Source organism: Aythya fuligula, chromosome 6 (assembly GCF_009819795.1).
Source record: "Aythya fuligula isolate bAytFul2 chromosome 6, bAytFul2.pri, whole genome shotgun sequence".
Classification (NCBI taxonomy): Eukaryota; Metazoa; Chordata; class Aves; order Anseriformes; family Anatidae; genus Aythya; species Aythya fuligula.
In genome coordinates this window covers 5,237,008-5,255,489 of record NC_045564.1, presented here as the reverse complement: position 1 = coordinate 5,255,489, position 18,482 = coordinate 5,237,008, and the positions used below count along the sequence as shown (strand labels likewise).

The window sequence follows — 18,482 nt, the reverse complement described above, 5'->3', positions numbered from 1 at the left end:
TTGGTGATTACAGAACTTCATTTTAAGTTTGTGACTAGTAACTTCTTAACCAACATCTAATGTTCAACTATGGTAGTGAAGTTAGTATTTCCTAGCAAGCTCTGCAGTCACTTTGCGTTTCTTTTGCTTAGGGATAAATGTGGTCGGACACAAAAGAAGGAAAAAAATACAACGAAACTGGATGTTGTGAAAAAAGACCAGACAACATCAACAACTCACATAAATCACATCAATACAACCAAGGGATCTTTAAAGTTAGAGGATAAGTCTCAGTTATATCCACCGAAGATCTCTTCGTACAGTCCTCAGAGAAGGATATCCATAGACACAGAAGATGGAAAATCAAGAGACAACTTTAAAATCTACAACGAGGATGCTTCTTATCAGTCAGCCTGTCAAACTGGTCAGTCAGTGAATTCATCCCATTCATTGGAGCCTAACGCTGGAGTCAGACACTTACAGCAGCCAAAGCATAGCAACAGTGCTATTTCCCAGGCTCCCAGGGACATTCAAGACCAAAACAGGTATCTTACACTGCAAGAGGAGATGTATGGGCTTTCCCATATCCCAGAACATCTAATGCATATTTACAATCAACCTATTGCTATTCTTCAAACTGCTGACCTTTTCCATTCCCCAGAACAATTGCATGCTGCTAAATCAGCAACTTTGCCAAGGAAAGGGCAGTTAGTATATAACCCCATGATGGAGCCCGTGAATCGAGACGGTTACATGCAGACATTACCGAAAATGCCAGTGCACTCTCATCCACAGCCTTCTGTCTGCAGAGATGAAAAAAGCACGTTAGATGGTGAACAAGGCTTACCATCTCAAACGTCAAGCTGGGGCCGGTACACTAACAGCTTACTGGAATCCGTCTCTGTTCCTGGGACACTGAATGAAGCAGTGGTAATGACTCCGTTTTCATCTGAACTTCAAGGCATCTCAGAACAAACATTACTGGAGCTCTCTAAAGGAAAGCCATCTCCACACCCTCGAGCGTGGTTTGTGTCCCTGGACGGAAAGCCAATAGCTCAAGTGAGGCATTCCTTTATAGATCTGAAAAAGGGCAGAAAAACAGAGAGTAATGATACCAGTCTGGACTCTGGTGTGGACATGAATGAGCATCATCCTAGTAGGAAACTGGAGAGAGAAAAAACTTTCATCAAAAATATGCCACACTCAAAGATCCTTTACTTGGAAGATCTGGATCTGAGTAGCAGTGAAAGTGGGACCACTGTGTGCACTCCAGAGGACCAGGCTGTGAGGCACATTTTGGATGGCGGGAATGGGCCAGTCATGGAACATCATGATGAAGAAGGTCTAAGAAGAAAAACTGTGTCAGGAAGTCAGGAATCCAGTATCCCTTCACCTAAGAAAAGAGAGAGACCACCTATGACCAAAAGAGATAGCAAAACAAATATTTGGAAGAAAAGAGAGGAGAGGCCACTTATTCCTATAAATTAGAACACAACGTGCTTTGTGCTGTTGCTCTCCCTGCTGGTTGTTGACCTCTTGGCTGCTTGCGTAATTCTGCAGTGTTGGGTTTACAAGGGAAATGTTGTTTTCTAGTATCAAGAAAAGTTAATTTTTTTTAATGTACAGTTTGAGTTACTTTGACTGGGCAATTGATATTCAATATGAATTGATTACAGGGAAAGACAAATTAAAGCTCTCCAGTTCCTAATTTTGATGGCAGTATAGGGAAGGCCCACGTTTTAATTAGTCTGTCATTCTTGGATGCACCTCTCAGAATGCACAGCGAGAAATGTAGGCACAACTTTTGTTTTTTACTTGTTGCTAATGCATTGGCAGAGTGGTTAAAGCCATTCCTCAGCCTTGTTCCTAATAAATGTGACCATCTGTACAGTATTTTCTATGTGAACTTTTCTAGGGATCTGTTGCTACTTTGTATGATGTTCAACGCTTCATCATGTAGTCCCGTGACACCAGCACAAGAGCTCTGTTGGATTTATCACCGGAGCTCTATAGCATCACTGCCCTTTCTCTGTGTCCATCCGTGTGCAAAATGTTACCATTCCAAACAGCAGTGCCAGCAGGGGGACATGTACAAGCTGTGTGGCCACTGCAGTTCATGGTCTCTGCTGTCTTAAGATGTTGCCCATCTGTTATAGTCCTTTTTGATACAAGCTGTGGATGTTGAAGATTGGCATCTGCTAGGAAGTGTCCACCTCTGCAGAACAGGACTGGTTCTGTTAGCATTTGAAGCTGCTGATCCTAGTGGCTTGTTTTGGCTTCATTTATCAGTTAAAATCTCTTCTTTCCTACTGTTGAACCAGTTTTGCTCCAAAACTGTCTTGAATTCCTGCAGGTGTATGTTAAGAGTTCGGCCCATAATGAAAAAGGAAGTAAGTTTGGACAAGTTATACCTTTGTAATAGTTCCTTTTAATGGGAAAGCTGTTGCTTTTTATTTTATGATTTAAAAAAAAAAAAAAAAGATAATTGGAGGCTTATGTGCCTACATTCTGCTAGTCTGAGCTACTTTTGTCCCAGATTGTGCATCGTAGAGGGGCTAAGCAGGCTTTCAAAAGTTGGGGTTTTTATGAGCATGAGAAGCAGACTTTAAAATTTGGTCTGTAATGCAATATGAATACTACTTATGACTCATCTTAGAGTTAAACGTACCAAAAGTCATGAATGCATGAAATGTAACTATGATATGTATAGAGGAAGGAAAAGGCCATTGGAATATTCTTTATTTTTATGTTCATCTTTGTCAAAGTGATAGTTTCAGCTTTGGCTAACAGAAAAGCATACACAACACCTCAATGTGCTTTGTATGGTGTATAGGATGTCTTTCCATGGCTTTCAAGATGCTTCCCTGATGAAATAAGTTTCAGCATTTTGGCTTTGGCAGTTTGATTACAAATCATCCTAAAAAAGCTTTATAACGATATTTCCCTTAGTTTGTAGTCGTTTAGGTTCAATACTGAGACCCAAGCATACTATGCCTGTATGTGAATTGTGAGGTGAGGTGCACTGAGTTGTCTGTCTTGTAGTTCTGATTCCCCTGCCAGTTACCTGTTACTGTTGTTGAAGTACACCCTGATTTTTTTCTGTGCCTGTGCTTCAGGATTTCTTTCTACAGGAAAAACAGGGAGTGAAAGGTGGTGGTACACATGAAGATCCATCCCAACCTTGCAGTCAGGATGTGGCAGCGTGATGCTCAGGGTCAGGAACTGTCCTGTGTGGCTGGGCTTCTGGGAGCATTGACTCAGGAAACTGTGCTGTGAGCTGTGTCTCTTCTTTTGGGATTGTTGGTTGTCTGGTGTTGTTTTTAGAAGAATACGTAGGGTAACCAGAAAGGTAATAGCAGTACATTAGTCCAACTTTTTTCTGGTATCTGTGATTTTGTTTGGCCAGAAGACTTAGGTTTAATGGTGCCATTCATCTACTTTAGATGTTAAGATTGCTTGCCATATTAGCATGCCTTTTGTACTTTCTCTAGGTAACTGTAATTCACCTTTCTTATACCAAATAATTTTTTACAATTCATATTCTCCTGTATTCAGTTTCACTGGATTTGGTGTATGACTAACTTTCTAGCCCAAAGTGGTGATGTTCTCATCCTTTCCTTTGTTTACATACTTTTAATTATCCATTATATATCTTCAGATCTATATTTTCATATAGATGCACACTTGATTTGAAAGCTTTAGCTTTCAAGGTTCAGTAATACCTTCCTTAGAGCTGCATCAGTGCTGATGAGTTCCTTTTCAAAGAGATAGCATCGTACATTCTGTTGAAATCATTGTCAGGGATCTTCTGTTAATTTCAAGTTGTTGAAATTCAAATGAGATGTCTCTATATTTAACTTTGTTCAACTCTGGTAAATTAAATATATAGCAGATTTTTTGTTGTTCTTAATGCATTTTTTCATTGTAGATATGAAGACCACCCAATTCCTTAAACTTACCTAAAATCATCAAAAGATAAAGACAACAGTAAATGGCTTTATTCATGTGAGTTCAGAGGAATTAAATTTTGCACTCCAGCGTTCCTGTTCTGCATCAGAGTAGGTATCTGGGCACCAAAGAAAAAGGATTGGAAATGTTGAAATGATCAACACAAGTATGTATGAGTACGAGATTTTAAAAGAACGGTACCAAAAGTTGTACTGATTTGGTGCAGGTTCTTGTCTGCTATGCCAGTGGGTCATGAGCGAAAAGTGGGGTTTGTCTTTAAACCATCCAGTCTAAATGAGCTTTTTGGTTGTCTAGATCTAGTCACAGTTTTAACTTGGACATACAGATAATGGGCATACAGAATGGCCTCTTCAGAGACCACGTGTAAGCGATGCACTTCAGCTTCTAGGCAGCAAAGCAAGTCAGAGGTGAACATGTTCTTGAAAGAGTTTCTTGCTGCTAGACTTTTTTGGTAGTAGGAAGCAAGACAAATTTCTTTCTGAAATAATGATCTGTATATTCTCATCTTCAATAGAGATGATTTAGCTGTATGTAAATACATGTCCTTAGAGGCTGTGGAGTAGCCATAGCATCCCCATGTAGGACACCTCCTGTTAACATCTTCCTTGTGGGTTGCCATCTCTCCTAGACTGTTGCCCTTCTCTTGCTAATGAGAGAATGAGTGTTTATTTTAGTAGAGTATTCAAATTTTTCTCTGGAGTGTACATGCTGCAGTTCTGATAAAACCATTTCTAAGCTGTTTTTAGCTGTTGCTTCTATCCATGCCATGCAAGCACCAGCTATCTTTCCTTGCTTTGTAGATTCCACGTACTGACATTTATGTGTGTAACTTGCTAGCATTTATCACATAATGTTTTATGCTGCTGGTGACACTTTAGAAGGCTTTTCCAAAGTCTAGTTTTATATGCAAAATAAATATATAATTTGTTTTCTGTGTCAGAATATGGGAAGCTAGTCTGTAGAGATATTATTCCCATAGCTGTATATGGGAAGGTAAATGTGTGAGAATTGCTAATGCCCCTAAGCACACAGTGACAGGGAGTACTTCCTTGGCCCTATCATGAGCATTAAATCTTGGATTTTAAATGCTATATATTCTAAAATACTTAGAATTCTTCATATTTATATTCAGTATTTACAGAATATATTGTCTGAGTCTTCATGTTCCAGTTGTATGTTGGAATTTATGCACTAGAAACCTGTATTACCTCTTAGTGACTGGAATTCTTTTTTTCTCATCCTTTTTTTTAAAAAAAAAAAAAAAAAAAAGTTTGACTACACTGTGTTCCAAACAATTTTAGTTCCAGATACTGTACATAGATACGCACATAGGTGGAAAAGACAAAACATTATCATGATGCTGAGATTCTTCTTGCAGATGGGTATACCAGTTCCAGGTGTCACCTGTTTTCAATGAGGTGGTTAATGGAGTTAGCGAAGGCCTGCTTCTGCAGATTAATTTATGTTGCACAAATCTGTACTTCGATGTATAATAATGCAGGTGATCAGATGAAATAATATATATGTGCGTCAGACTGGATATGTTCCCTAGAATAACTGATAGTAATTTTCATATTGTTATCAAATGTCAGGTATTAAAAAAAAAAAAAGTTTTGGGGGGAATGCTTAAAAATTCCGTTAGTTTAACAGGAAAAATCTTCATACTACTGCCAGAAAATGGCAGTTTTATAAGTTTGATATCTTAAAAACCTGAAAGCACAACTGATTTGATGATTAGAAACACTATTTATCAATGCAGAGCTAGAGGTGATGCACAAAAATAATCCAGTATGCAGGAATGAAAATGTTTAGTGGTATGCTTTGTTTTTGAGCAGTAGTTTGTACCAAAGAGGATGAAATGATTGGACAGCATTTGAAACTCTTGTTATTAGTTACATGCAAAACAGGTTAACAACATTACTCATAACAGTGTATGAATTAAAACGCAGTAAACTACATCCGTTGCCTATTACTGCATACGAAACATTGCATATTAGGAAAATCTGAAGGTAAGTTAGGCTGCTGAAGTGCCTTTGTCTTTCATCAGACTTATTTTATCAGTGGAACACCTGACTATTGGAAAAGCACAGGTAATTTTTTTTCTGTTAGCCAAAAAAAAAACAACCATGAAAACCAACTAATTCATACTTGCAATCTTGCAATTCCGTAGCTTTTATAGTATTTTCAAAGGCAGATAATAGTGTTTTTATGTTGGAATACTGACTCCTGCATGATGATGATGATTGTACACCCTGTCTCTTTTGTATTTTATGTTTGAAAAGAAATTAAAGAAGTATATCTTTAGCAATCTGATTAGTAGTATCTTTTAAAAATCCACATATGGGATCCAATTCAACTTCGTAAGTCAAGAGTAAGCATCTTGAAGTTACTGGATTTACAGGTATGAGACTGGAATTTTAACTCCAGAAATGAAATTAATATATGTTTATATGTACAAATTATTATTATAATAAAAATCCTTTTTTAGCTGCTAACCATTGTTGCCAGTAGAAGCAGAAACTATACGGACTTATGTATTTAATTTTTGTTTTCTAGAACCAATTTGTATCTCATTTTGGGGCGTAACTTGTATTGTGTACATAACCCAAGCTTCTCTTTGTTTAAGATTTGGTGGAATCATACATATGCAAAACACAATGGTAGGCCTACAGAGTTAAAAATGAGCCTTCTTTTATAGAATTCTCACTAAATTGTGCCACACTTCTAATTGTGAGCCGGTACATTTCTGATAAAGAATTCATATGAAAGGTTGGTTAAGAGATTTTTAATTTGAGCTTTGTTTTATTTTAAAAGCAGTCTTTTTGTGTTATGCTTATTTAAAAGAAAAAAAAATGACTTCACGTTATTTTAAGACTGGTGGGTGAAAGCTGTATTTATAATTTCTAGCATTAGCACTCAGCTTAAAAGTGATTTTACCAAATGTAACTTTTTTTTTGTCAGTTCATTTCTATAATTTCTTCAATCTACAATTTACAATTTCTTTGATCTACATTTCTATATTTGCGCCTCCCCAAAAGTGCAGTGGTACTTTTTTCTTCCATTTAACTGATTCAGTTCCTTTGAGGCACTTGTTGCACTTCAGTCCAATACCATTTTTACATCATCTTGCTACTGTGTAAAAACTTTTTCGTGCACACTAGAGCATGGAGATCATAAACCATTACTGAGGTGCTGAAACGTAGGTGAGCTGATGACACCGGCTGTGGTCACCACCTTGCATGTTGGAGCCTTACAATCAACAGAAACTTCATTACTGTGGCAGTCTTTCAGAAACGCTCAAGAGCAGGTATAGTTCATTTAAAACACTCTTGATATTCAGCATCCAGGTTTTAAGTATTTCTACCTTTTTATATTTTGTCAGAGGTGTATTTTCATCTCTGTTACGGTATCAGTGTGTCTGTTGCTAAAAATGTAACTAAGATTTGTAAAATGTCATAGTTTATGCAATATAATAAAATAGTTTTAAAAAGTCATCAGTCCCTTAATTTTCATTTCACAGAATCACAGAATTGAAGGGGTTGGAAGGGACCTCAAAAGATCATAGGGCCCAACCCCACTGCCAGAGCAGGTTCCTTAGGGCAGGCTGCCCAGGTAGGCGTCCAGATGGGCCTTGAATATCTCCAGAGAAGGAGACTCCACAGCCTCCCTGGGCAGCCTGTCCCAGTGCTCCATCACCCTCACTGTGAAGAAGTGCTTTCGCGTGTTGGTGCGGGACTTCCTGGGCTCTATCTTGTGACCATTACTCCTCGTCCTGTCCCTGCAAACCACTGATTTGAATGTCTTTGAAATAATACATTGTGTAGGAATGTATTTGTCTCATGTAACACTTCTTTTCTAAATAACACTAAAAGACTGTATTTCGCATCGCCATAATTCCAATGATAAAAGACTGTTATTGTCCTTAGAAGTTTACCAATTCTAATTCAGTCATATTCTCTGTCCCATTTCTAGTTAAGAAAGGCTTCTATATCCATGTTAAATCTGATTACTGTTCCTTGGATAGTGCAATTAAGATTACAGTGTAAATTGATTTTGCTTAATTGGAAAGGGGTACTCAGAGAACAAGAATATTACTTCAGGTTTTGCTCTTGCTCATAATCTTTCTTCTCCACTCTTCCATTTAGACATTTTCTGTGGCTCTGAGGGAAAAATAAAAGATTTCTGCATGTCTGCACAACGCAGAAGACAGATGTCAATTCCAACTACAAATCTCAAAGTAGATTATCTGAGTAGAATCCAGGTAGAACAGGACGATTCTGTGATACAGAAGAGCTTAAGTGGAACTCCAGGGCATAATGTCCTGTTTTTAATTTTATCTAATGATAGTATTTCTCAAGCTTTACTCTTTTCTAAACTTCACAAAAACCATGTTTCATGAATTTCATCATTGTTCAGAAACCCTACAAGACTACAGGCAAGCACTTTGCAAAGGTTCTCCTGCCATGTTAATTAAAATTTATTATATTGCCATTTGGGAAATAATTGTTATACTTGGTAGTTCTTTGGCTTGGCCACCTATACACAGTTGAAAATAGCTGTGGTTCCTATATGCTAATTCAAGGCTTAGCTCCTCTTCTGAGGAATTAATTATTAGTAAGTGACAGCAGATCATACAGAATGTACCTGACACATATATAGTTTCTTGCTCATCTTGCTTTTATTATTGCACACTGAAAACAGCAGATTTGATATGACTCAGCAATAATGTTAAAATCAGTCTGGCTTCGTTACACCTCTGAATAGGAACTTTGATCTAATTGGTCTTTAAGAATGATCTAATTGGTCTTTAAGAATATAAAAGCTCTCTACATTTTACATTTCTTTTGAGTAATTTACTTGACTGAAGGTTAAAAACTTGCAAATAAGAAATGGTGACAATTTTACAAGTATGTAGCTATTTTCTGAAACGTGTCTACACCAGCCAGATGAGTTCCTGTGTTTGAGGTGATCTAAGGCAAACATTTCTTGCAGCACTCAACAGCAGTGGGTTAGTTTTTGTAGTATCTGCAGTTCATGCCATGGGATTATTCACTTATTAACTTGTGTCTTGGTCTCTAAGAAATCCTGTGTATGGATTATAGAAATAAAAATACAGCTGTGTTATTTAAAACAAGGAAATCGTGAGCTGGCATGCAGTGGAATTCCTTCCAATAATAAATCTGTTTTTGTTTGTTTAAAGTTAAGATGGTTATCTTTAGGCAGTCGCTTTGTTAGGAGCCTTTGTTGGTGGATGGTGTTTCCAATATCTTTACTACCTTTTTTTGAAGAATGGCTTGTTGCACACAAATTGATTTTCAAATTCAGCTCCCTGGGGTATCTTTCATTTGTAGAATTATCACAGTAATCTTTTCTAATAGGAAATACTTGCCTTGTTTTGCTGCAGTCAATCAGGTGTGGGCTTCTGAAAGCATTATGAATGTCAGCCTTCCTAATAGTGCTGGACTTCACAGAAAATGCTGCTTCACAAGAGCTTAGAGAAATATCCTTACCGTGCCTAGAAAAATTGCATAGAGTTCTGCTGCTGTTAGGATCAGAATTACCTAGATGGAGGTTGCTAAAACTTCTTAAATCCTTTTGAGTTTCTGGCACACTGGTATTAGGAAGCTTTTTGAAGCTACTTCCAGAACTTCCTGATGTATATGCAGATGATCCTTGCTTGAGATAAAATTGACTTCCAGAGACACACATTTCCGGTTTCCCTTGTTTTACAAGTCTTTTAACACTTGTATGAGAACCTGCTGGGAAGTTCTCCTGTTTGGCTGGTGTATCCTTCCAAGTGAGGGGATTGTATATAACGTATTCATCAATAGGACATGTGTTTTTTCGGTGTAGTAGCCAACAGTCAATACATTCCCTATGAAACTTAAAAGACAAAGGTCACCTCTTTCATAATATTATATATAATATCATATTAACTAAATATGGGCTAATCAATGTAGCAGTGATTCTAAGAAGACATTTCTTCAAGTGCCCTGAATGCAAACCAAGAGGAACTTCACTGGGTGCTATGCTGCTGATGTACAGAATGAATGCACTCTAAGTTTGGGGCACTATCAGGCTAAAGGAAGCTAATTAAAAAATTACAGGCTGCTACAAACTGGGTGTTTAGATCACAGTTCTTAAGGTGCTCCAACAATGAAGTTACTGTCACAGAATAAGATTACACATGCTCATTAAAATGGGGAATCAGCACTGATCCTTAGTAGCTTTCTCTTTAATTCCCCTTTTGACTGTGTTCCATGTCAAGTCTGGGCTAAAGGGCAGTAGTAATTACTGAGACTGCACGTTTGGATTTACATTACTCCTATCAGGTTATCAATGAAAGAAAATACTTCTGACCAGGCAAACTAGAACAAGGTAAATCTGAAAAGGGCTATCTTCTGTGGGCTTGCTTAAGGCTGCTGGTACAAACTAACAAAAGTGAAATTTAAAGGCTGGCTGGGTCCTATATACTTCCAAATTATGTAGCTATGGATAACATCAGTGTCAACTGCACAATCTGGCATGCTACAAGTTAAAAGGTTATGTGAAGATTTTGGTCTTAATATTAAAGGCACTTGTTTTAACCTCTTACCTTGTGATTACATGGCAGGAGTCTTACATACTGACCAAGATGAAAGCTCTTCAAACAGAGTCTACATTGAATACCTGGGGCAAGTAAAGTACTGTGTTTGCTAACTAAAATAACAGGTAAAGACTTCACAATGTTCTTTGGGGTACAAGTAGTCCTAAAACAAAACAAAACAACAGTGAATTAAGAAAAATAGCAACTAAAGGTGAATACTTCAGAACGATAAATTGGCTTTGACAAAGGCTTCTCTGTAATAATACCTTTAATAATTAAGATAGTCTAACCAGTCTGCTAAACCAGAGCTGCTGTGCAAGTCAGACACTTGGATCTCTCAGGACACCAACTAGTATGCTCACTTAGCCTGAGTAGTTGCATAATGTAAACCATTGGATTTCATGCAACAATTTCTACATCAATTTTCCTGAACAAAAGCTATGAGTTACGAGCTTTTGAAATCCAAGCTCAGAATTCATAACCCAAATATTCTTATGCAAAACTACCTTCAGCTTGAAATTGTGGTATCAGGCTCTAAACTTAATCCTGTAGTGGTTCTAGTTTTGAATGAGAAGTAAATAATGTCTGAATAAATATCTCAACAGGTAATCCTTTTCAGTAGCTTTTACTTCTATATTTTTGATAAAAGCATAAGATAAGGATAAGAACATCATCTTCTAAGGTGTGACACTTGGTGTAGAACTACTACTACCTGGAACAGTTGTTTATAATATCAGAATATCAGAAATGTTTTCTTTGGGTAGTACTGATTCATTTCTGAGATGATCCTAGAATTATCAAGTTTTTAAAATGTTAATCTTCTATGCATGCAGTACCTACATCAGGTTATGCTGTTTTTCTAATGAGAGTCTTGTGCGTTGAGATAACAGATACAGAGATAACCAAAAACTTTTGTTTCTCTATATCATCTGTTTTATTTTTGTATGATAAAGCTGTCAGTTGAATTTTGTTCATTGTATTTGTTATCCAAGTTTGTTGAGTGAAAAATTGAAGGCACTTTGAAAAATACTATTGAACAAGGGATATTTTCACTTTTAGAATGTAATTTTTATTAGTATTGTGCTGTGACTTTCTAAGCTACATGAAAAGAATTACTTCATTCGCCATATATATAATTTTAACAATGCTAAAGCAACTTGTTGCTTCATTAGAAGTATTAGAAGAATGTTCTTACTAAAACATTTATTGCTTGTTAAAATTGTTTTAGATACAGTTAAAGAAAGTGTTACTGAATATGTTTTGTGTTTGTCGTACTAAATAGTAGAGAAAAGGACAAGTTCTTACTTCTGAAGATATAATAGCTTTTCTTCAGAATTATTTGCTGGGTTAAAGCTTTTATATGTTCCTCCTTGGGCTGATAATTCTGAAGGCTGTTCAAGAGCTCTCCATTTCTTATTTCTCTTCTGTAACATGCAAAAGGATTGAGACAAATTGAACTCAAGATATAAACACCTATAAGCAACACAAAGAACGGCTAAGAATAAGTTGTACAACAAATATGTTCCCTAACTATTTTTGGTGTGGCAAATAAAATTAGCTGTCTTAAGTGAAACCTCTTACTCAGATCTTTGCAAAGGCTGGAACAGAAAAGATTTACTTCAGCTAGAACTTGGAGACATTCTTAATGTTTGTCTTTTATGAATGGCAAACCTGAAGAAGTGTTTTTTCTGGAAAACCTAAGACAAATTGGCAGCAAAAATGACTTTTAAGGTGTGAGGATATCCAATTATGGTTGTTCTGGTAATATGACTAATTTTTCACTGCTCTGATGCTACATAGCTGCCTCTTCTATACCCCAAATCCACTATTTGTAGAACTGCATATATACATTATCACTGATAGTTATTTTTGAGGGCTTTGTACTCTTGTTCTATTCCTGGACTCTGAGCAACAATCTTGTAGCACTCATTTGGAGAAAACATGCTGACAAACTGCCACCAGCCTGTAATTGTCTCAGGTATGCCTCTTACAGAAGGTGACTGGTGTTGTGGGTAATACGACTGAGAATTTAATAAGGCACAGTTAAATTTAATTAGGGAGATCTCTAGTGCTGATTCATTGTGCTTCTGCCCTGGAGAAGCAGAGCTCAAAGCCCCTCCAAAATCTTCTCATTTAACGTTGGTTCCTATGACTTTTTTTTTTTTTTTTTCATTACATTGCAAGCTATAAGGGGTTATTTACATAGAGGAACTGGAAAGGTAGGCTGAATGAGCTAGGATGCATTTGCAGCTGCCTATATAAGGGTGCCATTATGCAATGTTTACAGGCAGAGAGCAACTAAGCTCATAGATTAAGGTGTTTTTTTTTTTTTTTTCTTCTTAGTTTAGTATCTTTCTGTAGCCACTTAGCTTGTAGCAAAGTAAATTTAATGCAGTGTCTGCATGATTTGCATAAGGGGAAACAAAATCAATTAATATTACAAAGGTCAGCATAGGATACAACAAAGAAAACCTGTTTGATACCTGTCTAAAAAGAAAAACATGTGGAGAATGGCAGAAACTAATGAAACATTCATGGCATAGGTGATAGTCAGCACACTCCGTGCACCTAAAAGGAAAAAACAAAACCACATCAACAGAACAAGGAGTTAGCACAGCAAACAGTCAACGCATTGATAAAGTAGTAGGTAAATTTATGATTCGGAAAAGGCCAATCCCAAATACATACAGCACTGCTTGGAGATGGGCTCTCTACACTGTAGATGAAGTCACTTCTTATAATAAAGACAGAGGAATAAGCAGTGAGCTAAGAGAGATACTCAAAGACACAACACTGTCAAAATCTGGATTTAAAAGTACATACTTGTAGCACTTTCCCACAATTGGAAATACTCTGCAGTTATTGCAAGGGATTCCGAGGTGCGTATCCAGTCTTGCTTTCTCTGTTGCAGTCACAAGTTGATTAGAGTTTCTAAATTCTTCTAGAATGAGCTTTAGAGGTGCAAATTTTTCCCTGCAGAGTGGGCATTTCACTACAGAATCTTTCTCAGTTTCATCTTGGTGGTCAGCCCAAATTTTCATGCATTTTATGTGTACATTGTTACCACAGCTGTATCTACAGAAAACAAATAGCTATTTCTGTCATCTTTTATAAGCATATTAGAAAAATCACATAGCAATACTAAGCACTCTTCCTTTTCTCTTCCTCGTTCTCTACCCACAGTTCAACTCCTATGATTGCTAAATTTTTAAGATTGGAAAAGGGCTACAATAACAGTCAGATACTCTTAATTGTGTATTGATGGTAACAGTATTAGTAGATCTTGTAACACCTATTCTATAATTATATATGTATATATATATATATAGCAAGACAAAGAATAAATGGTGCACTTAACCTGCAGTAAGTGATGGGAAGCATTTTCTTTAGTAACTCCTCCTGACAAATGGGACAAACATCCTCTTTGTCAATTTCTTTCTGATGAATGCATCTGTCATTCTCTTCATGTGGTGTTTGTGAGAGGAGAGCTTGTTTTGCATTTTGTGTTGGTTTCTGATGCAATCGCTCAAGTATCTCCTCAATTTCTCTTTCGAGAAGACCCGACTTACAAGCATCTAGCAAAAGTAAACACAGCTTTAGATTTTCTGACAGAACTCTCTACTTAGCTCTTCTAATAGTTTTCCATCTATAAAATGCAGTGGGGACCTTCTCTGTGGGGGATGAAACATATTGTATATATTACAAAATGATCTAAATTGTTTTTTTTTACAGCTTGTACAGAAAATGTTTACAATATTGTCTATGCAATTTTATTCAAGAGGCTTATCTCAACAAAATACTGATATTTCAGTAAAACACTGAAGGGCTCTCTCCTTGAAGTTTCCTTATTTTTGCGAGGGGGAAGTGATACAAGGTAAGACATTCCTCTGCAAACATGCAGTTTTGGCAAATCACTCTGTTCTCTGAAACACAGTCTGGATATAGTTCTGATACCACATGCCACTATAATTCCTCAGCCAGAAACTAGGTGTGAAGTTTTCTGAGTTAAGATGAAATCCAACTGTCTACTGAAATTGTTGCCTATGCCTCAGAGTAACTCTTCTAACAAATATAGTTCAGATAGAAATATACAAACCAGTTTCTGACTATGTATGAGATAGTTGATTTCATATGTATATATATAAATATATATATATTTTTTAAAGTATCTTTTGGAATAGTGGCCATTCTTTAAAGTTGGTTTGTATTTAGCTGTTTTGTTATGGTTACTACATGAGAAGAGATCTTTACACCAATAATTTTGTAGAATATTGAAGTTACTGGAGTTACTCAAGTCCTAGAAAAGGAAGTCTAAGAAAGTACTTGAGAACCTGCTTCTTAACATGCAGTTTATACGGTCTGTATTGGAAAGCTTTGTGGTTTGGGTGACAGAAAGTGATAAATGGCAAAACGAGTAAAGGATTACAAAATCTTTTTGACATTTACAGCATGCAGCAAATACTACAGTTTAGATGCTGCAAAAGTAGAAGTGGTGGAGTAACCTAGAGAAGTTATTACAGCTTTTTTGGTATAAAAGATGAGCTGTACTTCTGTAGCTACTTTCTGACTAGGGAAAGCACCAAGTATGTCAGTGGCTGCTCTCTAAGAGTGTCTGGAGAATACTGGATTAACTTTGATACAAGGTGTTTTTCTAAATTCTTTCTTCCTTCTCTCTGACATTGTTGCAACTGATTAGCTATTCTGTATTTTTATTTTTCCTGAGCCTGCAGCTGTAGTCAGTGAAGTAATGTAAGTTTTCTGTATCAGGGGAAAAGGGAAACAAATGGGAAAATGTGCTATATGCAAGAGTGCTATTTTTTTTTTTTTCTTTTTTAAGTGGACGTGGGAGAGGAGGAAGAACAAGACTGAAACTTGAGGACAATGCTTCATCCATTTAAAATTAGTAAACTCTACCTGCAACCCATAAAAGTGATGCAAATACTTACATTCATGATCTCTTGGTAATCGGTATTTTTTCAGAAGAATCCTGCAATTTATAACCAAAGTATCTGCTACGTAAGAACATCAATATCAAGTTAGTTGTTAGTTCAGCTTTAGAATGTAATTGGAGCAGCTTTGTAAGAATCTCAGGGCTTCACGGAGCATGTAGTGTGTGTGATGTGAGACAGTGAGTCATCTTGCTGTGGCAAATTCAGCTAAATACATATAAATTGGTGGAAATCCATGTTTAAAATACAAGGGTTAGTCCCATTCTGAGTATATATCCCTGTCCCTTCCCTGCTTTGCTGCTTTGCCATTCCTTCCTGGGGCTGTGAGGTGCTTAGGACCCGTCTCTCCCCTCCTGGTCCCCATCTCTGGGATGTGCCAGTGGCTGATACCAGCCTTATCTTTGTCCCCCCGCCCCGTCCCGTCCCCTCCCCTCCGGCCGCGCCCCCTCACCAGCAGAGGTGCTCGCAGAGCCCCGCTCCCGCCCGGGCGGTGCCGCAGCTGCACGAGTGCGGCGCTCCGAGCAGCACCTGCAAGGACAGCGCCCAGCAGCCGCCATGGCCGCCTCACCCCACACCCGGACCAAGCCGTGCGTGTGTCCCCACACACCCCCCAACCCCCCCACCCACCCTGAGCGGCGGCCCGCGGCGGCCGTCCTCCTGCAGCAGGAAGGCGGCGGGCCCCAGCTCCCTGACGACGCGCATGGTGCCGCGCAGCGCCCGCTCCTGCCGCCGCCTCAGCGCCGCGCCCGCCTCCTGCCGCCGCCCCGCCATGGCCGCGCGGCAGCCGCGCGCCTCCACAACGGCCGCAACCGCCGCCAACGGCCCTCAGGCGGCGGCGGCTCGGCCGCCATTTCGTGAGGCGACCCCGGAGCCGCCGGCTGCCCGCAGGTGTCGCGGGGCTGGGGCTGTGAAGCGGCGGCGTTCCTTGCAGTACCGGCTGCTCTTCGTGCTGTCCGTCAGTGGTAGCAGCATCCTCTCTTCTGGTACTCGCCGGTTCTGTTTTGACGCGGTTGGAATCCCCCCGGTTTATCTCACGTGCTTCTCGTGAGGGGGGAATGGCTCCGAAAACATTTACCGCAGAAAGGGGCGGGTTTTTCGGTTGTGTCACGGTCCCTATAGGCTTTCCAAAAATAAATAAATAAATAAATAAAAATCACTCTTCTGTTTGTTTCCACTTTCCTTTAAACATTTGTATCAATTCTTCAAACAGCACAGCTGATAGTTACAATTCTTTTGATAACAAAGTAGATTGCATAGTTTTTCCCCAGAATGTAAAACACACGGAGTAACGGGGGTCCAACTCCCTCTCGATGTTTGTTAAAGACATCAGGGGCTACTTTTATCATGTGGGAGGCTTTGCTGAACTGCCTTTTTATTTCAGAAGTGACTAAAGCCCCGCCGGGAAGCAGCAGGGCCTGGAGAGGTCCCAGGAGGGCAGGCAGAGGCAGCGGGGGGCCATGGAGGCGATACGAGGTTAGGGGAAGGCTGCGCCACCTCAGAACAGAGCCTGCCCTCACGCCAGGCGGTGGAGGAAAGTGTCTATGAAGAAAACCTCATCTAGCTGCAGGACCCCGATCCAAATCAGTGCAGAGGTGAGAAGCTTAGGAAATGTTGTTTTGTTGTGTTTTGTTTTTCTTTATTGAATGTTAGCTTGGAGAAGGAAGCAGCCAGGGAACCTGGTACAGGAAGAACTGGTGTGAGTGGTGTGAAGGATACAGGGAAGACTACAGGGTGACTTGGGGTACTGACATGATGCAGCCACTCAGGTTGGTCAAAAGAGTGATGAGTGAGCTCAAGTGGACAAGTCAAACCAGAAGGGCTGAAGGGGTAAGTAGGAAATGGGGTCTGGAAGTGCATGTGGTCAGAACTCCAAATCAAAGGCTGAGACCTTGCTTTTAAAAAATAAACAAGAACAACAAACACAAAACCACACAATTGAACTAAGCAACGTGTAAAATAACCATCAGACCTTATTCTTTTAACCAATTCACAAGCCCCTATACAAACACGTCAAGGTTCACAGGTAGGGAGCTGGAAGAAGATCAAGTGACGAAGATGGTGTAGTGTTTCTTAGTAAATCCTGCGTGCACTTTTTGGCCAGATGTCACAGACTTCTTGTGAAATCTTCTGGATCAGCTTGTTCACATCTTTTCTTTATCCTTACCTGCCATCATCTCTTTATCTTTATCCTTACCTTACATCATCTCTCCTGAATGACATTGTAGGAGATTAACAACCAACCAACCAAACTTTTTTTTTTTTCAATAACCTTAAGATGTCATACCATTAACAGCTGTACAGAAATACCTTACCTGTGGAAAGAGGAATTTTAAGAATGGCAAAGCCCAGTGCATTGTCTTGTGGTTTATACAATTTTAATTTCTTGTTGCAGTTAAAGATCCTGCTACGCCTTTTGCTGCCTGTACATGATCTATTGGTGTTCTCAGTAACTTTACCCCTGTAACTAACTCATGTGATAATGTATGCACATATTTTTGTGTGACTAAATATGTGTGACTAAATATTTCATATATATATATTTATATTATATATAAATATGTGTGACTAAATGTGACTAATTTTTTTTTTTTTTTTTTTGGGGGGGGGGGGTTGAACTTGTTTAAACAGCAAACTTTAGAAAAGAAACTGTTATAGTAAATATTACAGATTGGTAGACACAATATATGTATATTGGACAGGTTTCACAAGTCATGATATAGGGAGTTCTAGCACGTGAGGAATATTGTTATAATTGGTTATTACATATACAGTGTGACAGACCCTTTCTATCTGCAGATACAAACTAACCCATGTCACCACACTAGGTGTGACATTTTGATTTTACAAGGTGTGATTGTCTTTGGAACTATTTCTGTTGTAGAGCCCGTCTGATACTGATTCACCTTTTGTTCTGTCAAGTGTTTTCAATCCTTTTCCCCTTGAAGCATTACGAAAGGCAAAATGACACCGTTTTCTTCATCTTCAAAGCAGATCAGTTT

At 38.5% G+C, this 18,482-nt stretch overlaps 2 protein-coding genes across 2 annotated transcripts in view; one reads left to right on the top strand and one right to left on the bottom strand.

Annotated features, from left to right (window-relative positions):
• FAM171B (family with sequence similarity 171 member B) overlaps positions 1 to 6,261 on the top strand; it is a 32,296-nt gene extending 26,035 nt beyond the window's left edge. The window contains exon 8 of the mRNA XM_032190645.1: positions 132 to 6,261. Within this exon, the coding sequence (XP_032046536.1) occupies positions 132 to 1,467 (1,336 nt within the window). The 3' untranslated portion in view covers positions 1,468 to 6,261. The remainder of the gene's footprint in view (positions 1 to 131) is intronic.
• A 1,375-nt stretch (positions 6,262 to 7,636) lies between these two features.
• ZSWIM2 (zinc finger SWIM-type containing 2) lies at positions 7,637 to 16,254 on the bottom strand. The gene is made up of 9 exons (XM_032189961.1): positions 16,111 to 16,254; positions 15,935 to 16,011; positions 15,481 to 15,521; positions 13,893 to 14,109; positions 13,358 to 13,609; positions 13,018 to 13,102; positions 11,840 to 11,958; positions 10,544 to 10,697; positions 7,637 to 9,831 (listed from the first exon to the last, which is right to left on the bottom strand). The coding sequence occupies exons 1-9, from the start codon at positions 16,252 to 16,254 to the stop codon at positions 9,070 to 9,072; spliced, it is 1,851 nt and encodes a 616-aa protein (XP_032045852.1). The 3' UTR covers positions 7,637 to 9,069.
• Positions 16,255 to 18,482: the final 2,228 nt, after the last annotated feature.

Coding starts and splice junctions, on each gene's coding strand:
- ZSWIM2 (XM_032189961.1), bottom strand. CDS start 16,254: ATGGCGGGGCGGCGGCAGGAGGCGGGCGCGGCGCTGAGGCGGCGGCAG. Junction 14,110..15,480: donor ATTACCAAGAGATCATGAAT/GTAAGTATTTGC, acceptor TACTTTTGCTAG/ATGCTTGTAAGTCGGGTCTT. Junction 13,610..13,892: donor CTTCCCATCACTTACTGCAG/GTTAAGTGCACC, acceptor TGTTTTCTGTAG/ATACAGCTGTGGTAACAATG.